This window comes from Colletotrichum graminicola (assembly GCF_000149035.1).
Source record: "Colletotrichum graminicola M1.001 genomic scaffold supercont1.14, whole genome shotgun sequence".
Classification (NCBI taxonomy): domain Eukaryota; kingdom Fungi; phylum Ascomycota; class Sordariomycetes; order Glomerellales; family Glomerellaceae; genus Colletotrichum; species Colletotrichum graminicola.
Genome location: NW_007361018.1, coordinates 725,028 through 736,280, shown reverse-complemented (window position 1 = coordinate 736,280; position 11,253 = coordinate 725,028). Strand labels below are relative to the sequence as shown.

The window sequence follows — 11,253 nt, the reverse complement described above, 5'->3', positions numbered from 1 at the left end:
AGACTTTTCACTGTGTAAGATAGAGAGAGGGAGAAACAGCAACGGGGCTGGTTTCGGGATATGGCATGTAATCAAGACACCCTCACGATCAAGTAGCTCATCTGGACAATCGAATCCTGTGCGCGCGTAAACTCTGGTATCATATTTCGTTCATTAACTTGGAAAAGGAAAAAAAAAAAAGAGGCAAATGGTACAGCTCCGGGACCCCTTTACGTCCTCCCCCGCCGACTGTCATCCGTTGGGCGAGCCCACCTCACGCGGGCTTAAAGCCCTGCCAACACGCTCTGGACGCCGACGCTGCCGGCGTCGTCGCGCCGCTGGACAAAGGCCTTGAAGTCGGCCTTGGTCAGCTTCTTGCCCTGGCCCGAGGGGCCGGCGGCGAGGGTGCGGGACTTCTCGCGCAGCGCCTCGGGGCCGACGATGAAGAGGGAGCCGATGTCGGTGAGGAGCTCGGCCGAGGTCTCGACGTCGGGCGCGAGCGACCACTCCTTGAGGGTGGACGAGTACTTGGACAGGTCCTGCGCGACCATGAGGCCGCCCGTGGCGTTGACCTGGAACTTTTTGAAGTGGTCAAAGAGCAGGGCCAGGACGGCCAGGGCGACCTCTGAGCTCCAGACCTCGAGGTTCTGGCCGTCGACGGCCTGCGCGGCGTACTTGGCGACGCGGGAGAGGAACTGGCTGATCTGCAGGCACGTGGGCGTCTGCAGCGAGTCCAAGTCGGCGTCGCGCGGGCGGAAGTCGAGCTTCTTCTGGTTTGCGAGGCAGCGCGTGACCCAGTTCGTGACGACATCGATGGAGCTGCGCATGACGGCGTTGGTCTTGCGCTCGATGTTGTCGATGGCCGTTTTGGTCTGCGACGCCATGCTGCGGCGCACCGTCGTGTTGGACTCGGCGAGCTTGATCAGCACGGTGGTGATGAAGCGCTCCATGATGCTGGTGATGGTGACCGCGGGCCGTACCGCGGGGAGGTACGTCAGGTCCGGCTCCGTCTTGATGTTCTCCTGGGCCGTCGCGTTGTCGAGAGCGGCGTCCAGGGCCGTCTCGACGTAGACGCGGCCCATCGTCGTGAGCAGGAGGTTGAGGAGGACGTTGACGTCCTTGGGCGTGTCGACGGGGGAGCCGAGCTCGAGGGTTCTGCGGACGGACTCGGCGAGCCACTTCATCATTCTCTTGGCGTTGGCGACTTGGAGGATCCCGTCCTCCTCCGACACCTCCACGTCGTCCTTGTTCTCGTTGTTGTCTTGGATTCCCGCGACGCGAAGCATCATGGCCCTCTGGGTGGCCGTCAATTCGGACGAGTCGAGACGCTCGAGATAGGCGTCCTTCGCCGACGACAGCAGCTGTGAACTCTGCTGGGCGAGGGAGGCCATGAAGCCGGTCGGCGCCTTCTTCCTCTTGGAGTGATATGTTGTAAACTTGAAGAGCAGCGAGCTGTAGGTTTCCTCGAGGCTCTTCCTCTCTCGGTCGATGTACGAATTGCCGACAAGGTACGGGACAAACAGCTCCTCCATCTGCTGGTCCAGGGTCTGGGAAATCTGTGGTGATGCCGGCTCCGGGTGCTCGGTTAGGCCGTGCGATTTGAGGTCTTCGATCAAGGCGTTGATGTATGTCCTGGAAGAGTGCAGTGATCTCAGGAAGGCCAGGGACGAGACCTCGTTGGCCTTGTCGAGCACCATCTCGAGCCTTTGCTGGATGGACTGTTGAAATATCCTCTGGATAAACTTGATGAGAACGGTTTCGTAGAAGGGGAACGCCCGCTTGATGATGAAGGACTCCTCCTGCATGATCAGCTTGACTTCGTCGACCAGAGACTGCAGGCTGGCTTCGACGCCAGGCGGGTCGGCGTCGGGGTCCGCGATCTGTTCCCAGATGTCTCCGTCCATCGTCACTTCATCCGAGATGAGCTGGTCTCTGTCGATGAAGAACTGGTGCTGGTTGACGAACGTGGCGATGACGCTGGCGCCACCGTTGAAGTCGTAAAGCACCTTGGAACATTCCATCATGTCGTCGAAGTTCTGGCGTCGGTAGCTGCTGTTGAACTGCTTCAGCAGTTCTTGCTCCAAGGATTCCGAGAACTTTTCGAGAACCTCTCTCGTGTTGTGCACGCGACTGGTCCCGGCGACGCCGTTCGTGACGCCGTTTCCCCGGAAGCCGTTCGCCCCGTTAGTCTGGCCCCACGACGAAGGATCGAGCCGCTGGCTGATGCGCACCAGCTGGCGGGAGATGATGGCGCAGCGGACCTTGTTCTCGGCGCCTCCTTGTCTCTGGATCTCCTCCAGCGACGTGAGCTGGCCTGTTTCGCAGACCTCGAGCCAGCACTGGATGAGGAAGTTGGCGTCTTGGGCCCGTCTCCGTTTCCGATCCAGCTCCTCGAGCTTCTCGCCGATCTGTACAGCAATATTTCCGCCGGCATTCTTGTCGACGCCATCGATGGCGGGTTGGTTCAGCGATAGATCGAGCGCCTCGAACGAAGCCATCGACTGGTCGAGCTTCCGGCCGAGGGTGTCGAGGGTCTGGTCGTGTTGGGCTTCGGCCCTTCGCACGTTGGATTGGAGTTCCGATTCTCTCTCCTGGAGTTCCTCAGACAACGACCCAAGTTGCGACAGCGCGTCTAGGGGGACAAGTCAGCGAGCGGACGGGGCGGTGGACGGGAGGCAGGCGTTGTACTTTCAAAGGTGCGGATGAGAGGCTTTGGTTCGAAGCCAGACTGCGCAGGGCCCGACCGACGGTTTGCTGGCACAGCACTCTCGGCCAGGTTATCGATGAATTCGCGGACGACAAAGTCCTGGGTCGAGAAGTCGTCCAGGGTGAAGCTGGGCCCTTGAGGGAACAAGGACTTGGCCCCAGACCCAGACCGCTCCATGACTGCAATTGTGCAGAGACGTATTGGTGGTGTGCGTTGGTTCAGACGTCAGCAGCCGGCTACATGGTTTTGTGAGGATGGGTTAGTTGTTGTTGGAGTATCGCCAGTAGGTAGCTTGGTTGGGTAGGTGCTCCTGGAGGTTGTGTTTCGGGAGCACGGGTATCTGCGTGGCCGGCTCAGTGACGAGCTGCTCCCTGGTTACTTGGATTAGCGTCCACTGCGTAACTAGGTGAACTGCCCCGCCACCTAGTGTACGTAAGGTATCCGTACCTAGGCTCGTGTGTACCTAGGTACATAGCGCTTCATCTCTCACCCGTCACGTGATAGACATCGAATGCGGCATTGTCGATACTCTTTTCATTTGTTCTCTCTGGCAAAACCAAAACCGGCGTTCGTCATAATGGCTTCACAGTCTTTCTCATATCAAAACAGGCAGTGTTGCGTGTATTTCAAACAGAGTATTGGCATCGGAGTTTAGCCGTAGCTTTTTCTTCTGGGAATGGGCACCGGGCGTTATCCGGCTCCAATGTTGACTGACGCATTGGACTATCAAGTACCGGCTCCTCATATTGAGATCTCGGAAACTTCGTGCATAACGCGGAAGAAGAAGAAGAAGAAGAAGAAGAAAAAGGACATCACAGGGCAGCCTCAGTTTTGGTCTCCTTTTCGGCCGGCACTTCCAGCCGTGCCGATGCGGATGACCCCGGTCTATGAAATTAGCAGCTGTTCTCCGGCCGCCGGAGTGTTTCGATTTGCCAATGAGTGCCACTAGCTGAGGAATTGTTCATTTGACCCTAAACTAGAGGGGGCCTTCTTACATGCGTATCGTTTGTTGTCCTGTTGTCAGGGGAGGGACCAAGTCAAACGGGTCAATAGCACGCAGCATGCAGACCATTGTTGCCGCAGGGGCTTTATAAGTCGTCACCAACAACGATTCCTTTCCACTTCGGACGAGTTTGAAATCCGCTTCGGTGAGCTCCCGGACACAACCTGCCCTGCCATGCCACTCCCACCCACACCCGGCCGGGCATTCAAGACATACAGTCCAGAGGGGGAGGGAAGAAGCAGAGATGCAGCAGAATAACAATGATCACAGAGTCAGAAGGCAAACAAACCAGTTGTTTGTAACTTGGCAAGCCATCGATTGGTAACAGCCTACAAAAGTCGCGAGGAATAATACAATGAACCCCCCCCGTTTCGTTTTCTTCCTTCATCTTTCATCAAAGATATCAAACGAAATTCATCCTCTCGCCCGCACGACCCACCCAGCTCCCCCCCTTAGGTCTTTCCATTGATCATTTACAATCCATCGACTACAACCACGCCCTTGCGGAAGGACACACGCATGGGCGGGAGAGCTGAGGGTGAAAAGAAAACACTAGAAAAGGCAAGGAGGAAAGAAGCTGTTGCCGCGATGCAACCTCATTGACACACTCATACACCACACACACCCCTGAGATGCACTGCCCTCCCCAACTCCCTTTGATGTGATGAAAAAATTGATAATTACATATTCAAGACCACACAGCGCGGATGTACGTTGTATGGCCTGTGTTGATTCTTGTTGGCTGACGTTCTCTGCGATATTGGTATCACGGGGATGACTGACAATGAAGGGAACGACCTGGCCCGGGTCTCGCTCTAAAACAGAGGAATATACAGAAGAGATTGATGCTGTGACAAGCAAGGTGGGGAAAAAAAAGAAGAAGAAAAAAAAAGACGAAAAAAAGGTGATCAAACATAAAACGGTTTGAGGTTAAGGGAAACTATGTTCACGAGCGGATGAGGTGAATTACGCCCCCCAAAGAAGGGGAGGGCATACCACGCCTGTCGCACGTCGGGACGGTATAGAAATAGTGTACGCGGCCGGACGCAGGATGGACTGCGAGTGACTCGGCAGACGAGAAAGTGGCGAAGGTTGTGTTGCGTAGCCGAGGAGACGTGGGTTGTAAAGGTATGGTATGTAACGAGTGATAGGGCTTTTAGAGTACTCTTGGGTCATCTAATGCTGGAATGCAGAGACACCGCCGCCAAAAATGATGCTCCGGAAAAGACCTGGGTATAAAAAAGGACGGATCATGATTCTGGGGGTGTCGTGCAGCGCTGTGGGCGGGAGCGGAGCTCGCAGCGTATTGTTGTTGTTGTCGTTGCGCGGTGGCCATTAGTGTCTCAAGACGGCCATGGCTTCGAGGCATGTCTGTTGTTGTAATTTTGCTGGACTTAGCGCTGGTTTTGCTTGTTGATCTCGCCCAGGTTGAGCCAGCTCATGTCTGACGTGGACGCCATGGCGAGAGGGGGCTGCTGGCTGACGCCAACCTGGTTGTCCGTTTGGGTTTGCCGGTTCGGCATGCTTGGCGCCAGCGAAGTCGGGTAAAGGCTCTCTGCGTAGACACTGCTCGCCGCACGATCGGCACCCCAGGGCCTCGAGGTGCCGGTGGGGTCCCACGTATCGCGGACGCTCTCAGGGATGCCGCTCGAGTATCCGGAGGACATATCCGACTGAGGTCTTCTGGAAGATTCTATCGTGGCAGACACACCGTCCCGGAAGGGGATCTGGTTCGAGTAGTTTGACACAGTCGGACTGCCCGAGACGACGCGGCTGAGCTCTGGCCGGCCATCGTGCTGAATGGGCGGGACAGTGGATAAGTCCTGGGTGATGAGGTGCAGGGGAGGGACCGTGGCGGAGTCTTGTGTTATCCGGTTCCTGTCGACTCCGTTCGAGTAGCGAGAGCTGTTGTCCGAGTCGACCGTTGTCCGCTTCGAGTTACCGAACCCAAGGATGTTGAGCGCGCTGCCGCCGGACCAGTACCGGTTCCAGCCCGAACTTCTGCGCGTCTCGCCGTTACGGCCGACGGGAGCTCCTCTGGTACCTGGACGCGGCTCGACGACGTCGGCAGCGAACGAGACGCCCTTCTCGTCGCGGGATGGTGGTGACAGGGCCGGCTCGTCGTTCGTCTGGGGGATGGGCTTGCCAATAGTGCTCTTGAACAAGCTATTGGAATCATCACGGAGGCCACCGGACTTTGCCGTGTTGTTGTTGGCGTTGACCTTACCCATCAAGATAGCCATGGAAGAGAACGAGCCCGCTGATTCCTGCTGCTGGTGACCACGGAACTGACCGCCGGGGGCAGGACCAAAGTCGTCCGCGCCGTACCCAAGGCCGGCCTTCTCGTCAGCGAAGCCTCTCGGGCTCATGCCCCTAGTATTTGGGATCTGGGCGTTCTGACGGTTCTTGGCGGCACGGCGACGCCGAATACAGAAGAGAGATAGACCTAGGAGGATCATGATACCGGTGATGGTGCCGAGAACGATGCCGAGGATGGCGTTGGCACTAACTGCTGCCGGAGCGCCGACTGCGGCGGTCTCGGAGCTCGCTGCCAACGAGGAGGAGGCGGACGCACTGACAGACGCAGGCAGAGTGGAATAGGCGGGACCCAACAGGTCAGAGCTGCTGGCAGTCGGGGTCGCGGCAGTGCCGGCGGCGGAGCTTGTCGACTCGCTGGAGATGAGGACATCCTGCTCGCTCAGCTTCTGGGCGGCGTCCTCCCACGTGTTCCCGCGGGCATTGAACATGCAGAGGGAGTCGTTGGCAGATCCCGAGCCTCCTGCAAACACGACGAGCCCCTCGGGATCCTGGGCGACGGCGTAGTTGACGCGCGTGCCTACGGGCGCAAACGTGCTGTTGTAAGCCGGCCAGTCGCTGAGGGTCAGAGCGCGCTTCACGAACTCGCCAGTTGCCTCCCTCGTCGCCTTCTTCGACACCGCGGCAGAGTTGACGACGGGGGCGCCCGAGGCGTCGATGAGGACCATTCGCTTGACCTGGTTCGGCGTCATTGAAAGATCGAAAGTGAACAGGCTCTTGCTTCCATCGTCTCCATTGATAATGATGGCCTGCATCGCAGTCCTGTCTTTCATCAGGGGTTCGGCGAGTGTCGCACCCGAGTCGGTCCAGGCACTGTCGGGGCTGAAGAGCATGATCTTGTTGTTGGTGGCGCTGCCTCCGACCAGAACCGCCTGGGTGTCGGACCATGGCAGAAGTATGGGGTTTATGACGGGCGCCGCTGTCGATGAGAAGGCTCGGGTATTGTAAGGCGCGGACGCTCCGACCACGAAGGTTTGCGTCGAGGGACCCGAGTATCCATCCTGGCTTCCGCCGTACATGACAATCTGATCACTGCCGGGGAGATATGTTGCGCCGTGAAGCAACCGGTCTTGGGTGACATGGTCCTGCGGCGTGATGGATTCCCATTTCCCGGTCGAGTAGGTGAATTTCTGCAGCCCGCGGTAATCTGCCGAAGCCGCCTTGCCTCCAACAATGTACAAGCCAGCCTGGCTGGCATCCTTGGGGTTCGAGCCCACGCATACAGCTCCCGTTACTGATTCGCCCTGCGCCAAGGTCTTCCATTCAGCGCCTTGCTCGAGCGCCAGCGACTGGAAAGCGCCGGCAGAGTATGTGTACAAGACGTTGTCGTGGATGACTGAACATACGTTCTCCAGAGCGACCTTGGGCTCGGGGACCTTCATCGTGTCCGTCTATTGCGTAGATGTACGTGATTGCGTCGTGGTAGATGCGAGTGGGAGGTAACGTTTCCAAAAATGAGTGTCGTGAAGTCTACAACATGACATGAAATTCCCTTGGCAATGAAATCGTTGAATGCAAACCAATTTCTCACAACGATGGTGGGTCGGTTCCAATGCGCCGATTCTCGAAAAGGGTTAAGAAGTCTCCCGAACGAAGGATGATCCAAAAGGCTGAACAGGCAAGCGAATGCCTTCGAGGCTTCGAATTGGGGGTTGAAACGATGGGGCTATCGAAGCGAATTCGGTTGGTCGGTCCCAAACTGGTAGGACGAGAAGCGGTTGACGAGAAGATGGAGAGGCGGTCCAAAGGGAGAAAGAAACAGAGCCGTCGAGCTTGTCGTGGATGGCAAGTATTACGCTTGTCTCGGAGTTTGATCTGCAGAACAAGGCTTCAGGGGGGGCGCTCTCGACAGCCAACTGGTCCGAGGTAGACCGGAAGGCAGGAGAAACGTGGGCAGGAGATAAACGACAAAATGGCTTCCTGTCGATTCTTCCAGGTCCTGAAGGCCTCCGTGTCGCAGGTTTTAGGGTAGCCAAGCAGAGACCTCGCAGTCGATGGGCGAATTGGTGAGAGTGTGAGTGTGTGAGTGTGTGCGTATGAAAGATGTCGTATCTAGGTATGTCGTGTCGTATCGCCCCGGGCTATTACTGTTGCTCGTGTCGGCCGATCGCTTGTTTCGGGTAAGATAGGGGGAAGAGAGGGGGACAATGCTGGCGCGTCGAGGAATCGAAGAACGATTCAGTTGTTGTTTTTGTTGTTTTTCTGTCTCGCGAGGATTCAACGTTCCAGACGATGAGTAGCAATTCCACCTCGAAGGAGCGAAAAATGCACACACGGCACCAGGAAGAGAGGAAGGAGAGGAAAACGGGGACCAAGGGAGGAAGTGTAGGGTAGGCAGCGTAGGTAGAGGAAGAGGCGAAAGGAAAAGAGTGGTACCAGTCGCCCTCGTTGGTCTGTGTGCGAGTGGGTAGTCAGTCGTGCTGCTCCCTCTCTCCTGTCTCTCTGTATCTATCCCAGCAGCGCTGCAGGACCACGAGTAGCAGCGGCAGCAGTCGTCGACCAGGTACAACCCAAATAGCAGGCGAGGAAACACGAGGTAGGGATTCGGGGAATCGTGACCGGGGGGTGTGTGGCTTACCAGGAGCGGCCTGGTTAAGCATCCGACGGGGGCTTGGACAGGCAGCGGACGAATCATATGGCCCAAGAGCCATCGATTATGGATGAGACAGGGGGCGTACCATGAGCCAGCGCCAAAGTAGAGGGTGAGCCAAGAGTACATGGACTGGTGGTGAGACGATGCGGTACCGCCGATGTACAGGCGGAGGATGCAACTACCCTAGAGGCTGGACCCTAGCGTGGCCTTTTCTGGACCAGCACGAGATTGGAAAAGGAGGTGCCGGGATACCTGGCCTATTAGAAATTCCAATCTCGCTGTTCCTGGACCAGGGTCGACAGCAGACAGAGACGCCAGTCGAGTTGTCACGGGAGAGATGACACCAGTCTACCTACCTACACTAGGTACTGTAAGCCAAACGGTTAAAGGGCCAGCCGTCGAGCAGTCAACCACTCGAACCAGTCGCACACGTGACACAGCAAGACAATGACAACGGGCGACCTACGTACCTAGTACACTAATTACTACCTAAATCGTGCATTGGGCGCTTCACCTCGCTCAAATGTGTAGTGCCATTTGCTTGCTTCTCTCACAAGCCTGGAGTCAAAAAGGAAGCAGAATCACGCGTCAGTGAAGCGAAGCAACGGTCATTGCAACCGTCTTTCCGTCCAGGTGTTTGCCGACTATTGAATTCTGTACTTTTCCTATTGCCTTGGTATCGTGCCAGTGCACCGTGCTCGAGATTCCTCTCGGGCTCATGTACGTCCGTCCGAGCCCAACACACTTGTGGGCCTGCATCGTCTGAGGATGGGGGGAAGACGGGTACACCATGGGACGCATTGCACTAGACGGTGGCTGACTGACAGCAGCAGCAGACCGGCCGGTCGTCCATTGCTTCGACGTCTGGCTTTGGTGCAGCATCTCAAGCCCGTTTGCGTGCTTGCCATCTCGGTTGCTGTGACGGTGTGTCAGACCGCCACCGTTCGAGGTATATCGATGATGCAGATGAATCCCGCACACAACAATCCTCTTTACTGGCAAAGAAGCTGACGGACGACGAGAATGCCAGATCCGGAGGCCCCAGTCCCATCAAGCGGGCCAGCACCGCGTGGGCTCCTGGTTTCTAGCTCTTGATCTCCAAATAACACGGACGTGCAATGACAGGCTTGTAAGCAACCGGCGGAGCAATGGGTCTGGACATACGGGACCTGCAACGAGGCGAGCGACAGGCAGACAATGAGAAGAAAGCGAAAGCCTGTGCAAGTAAGACGCGCCTGGATGTTGGGCGAACGAGATGGACCAACGTCATACCGCAGCACGCTCATCAAAGTAGACGGATTTCCCAGCGGACCACGGAGTAATGTGATGGGAAAGCTGGGGAGAGGCGGCGGCGGCGGCGGCGGCGGCGGCGGCGAGAGAGAGCACCAGGCAGCGGGCAAATTGCAAACAATCAAATAATCATGCACCTTCGCTCCTCATCTGCTCCTTGGGATCTAGCGTGTACCATACCATACACAACCACGTCCGGTCCCGCACAGGACGGGGACCGTTTGCATGCATATGTACCGGTATGTGCTGAAATTGGACGAGAAGATTGCAGTGCAGAGGCGGGGGGCCAAACGGGCAGGACTGCCAAAAGGCAAAGGAGAGCGGGCGTTCGTAGCACGTAGTATCCGTAGAGGAGAGGCACTGACCGTCAGGAAGAAGGGAGAGTGTGGCAGCGTTGATCATTGACGGTACGTACCGTACATCGCTGCCCCTCCGATGGAAGGACCGACCCAATGATATTTTGACTGAAACGCGCTAGTCAAGCCCGCCCCTGCGTCGACCGACAACGCCCCCCCTGAGCCACCATTAGTGTAGAGAGACTGCATGGGCCCGCCTGTGGACGATGCACGTCGCGGGCAAGGTCGACCGTTATTTTAGTGTACGTACCTGCTTACATGCTTGCTTGTACGGATACAGAGATACATTACGTGCAGTTGCAGTTGCAATGCGCAGCAAAGCTGAGCTTACATACATGTTACTGGCCCAAGTAGGTGGTTTGTTCAGCTGCCAGCTAAAGCCTCGACTCGACTTGACTCCCGCGCAAAATAGTAATTAATACCCTGCCTGTTTGACGGCATGCCCGCGTGTCATACCAACCAACCCATACGACTGCATAATATGATATAGTAATAGCACGAGAGGCCCGACGAAGACGGGAGATGGGCGAATGTGCAGAAAAGGGCAACATCAGACCCGGCGCTACATGGCCTCAGTTGCGCTATCCCTCCTTTATTCTCCCTTCGCTTCCGGGCCGCGGGGGGGGGGTCATTGAACCCCTCCCATGTCAGACTTGCTCCGGCACGGCTGCATCGCCGGAAGGAATCCCTCGACCAGGTTTGGCCCCGGTGGTGGGGAGGGAAGGGAGAGATACTATCCGCGATCCGTATTCCTACCTACCTACTCAACTACATCTTGCAAGTTACACCAAACTTGCCAAAACACTCCTCCGAGCCGGTTGCGGATCTCATGACGGGTCAATCCAACGCCGTCCTTATATGACAAACCCGAAAGACTGATTTGAAAGAGTTGAAAACCGCCCCCTGCTGCGATCAAAGTGGCGCACGACCTGAAGGTGCCATTGAAGCGCACTCAGCCTAAAATCCTGATACTTCCACTGACGGAGGGCCCCCCGTCCATACCTTTCCG

General features: G+C 56.8%; 2 protein-coding genes across 2 annotated transcripts; both read right to left on the bottom strand.

Annotated features, from left to right (window-relative positions):
• Positions 1 to 263: 263 nt before the first annotated feature.
• On the bottom strand, positions 264 to 2,863 carry GLRG_04528 (exocyst complex component Sec10; the record flags this gene model as incomplete). The annotated part of the gene is made up of 2 exons (XM_008095213.1): positions 264 to 2,611; positions 2,668 to 2,863. The coding sequence occupies 2 exons, from the start codon at positions 2,861 to 2,863 to the stop codon at positions 264 to 266; spliced, it is 2,544 nt and encodes an 847-aa protein (XP_008093404.1).
• A 2,220-nt stretch (positions 2,864 to 5,083) lies between these two features.
• On the bottom strand, positions 5,084 to 7,387 carry GLRG_04527 (pre-mRNA splicing factor CLF1; the record flags this gene model as incomplete). The annotated part of the gene is made up of 1 exon (XM_008095212.1): positions 5,084 to 7,387. The coding sequence occupies one exon, from the start codon at positions 7,385 to 7,387 to the stop codon at positions 5,084 to 5,086; it is 2,304 nt and encodes a 767-aa protein (XP_008093403.1).
• Between the last annotated feature and the right edge of the window lie 3,866 nt (positions 7,388 to 11,253).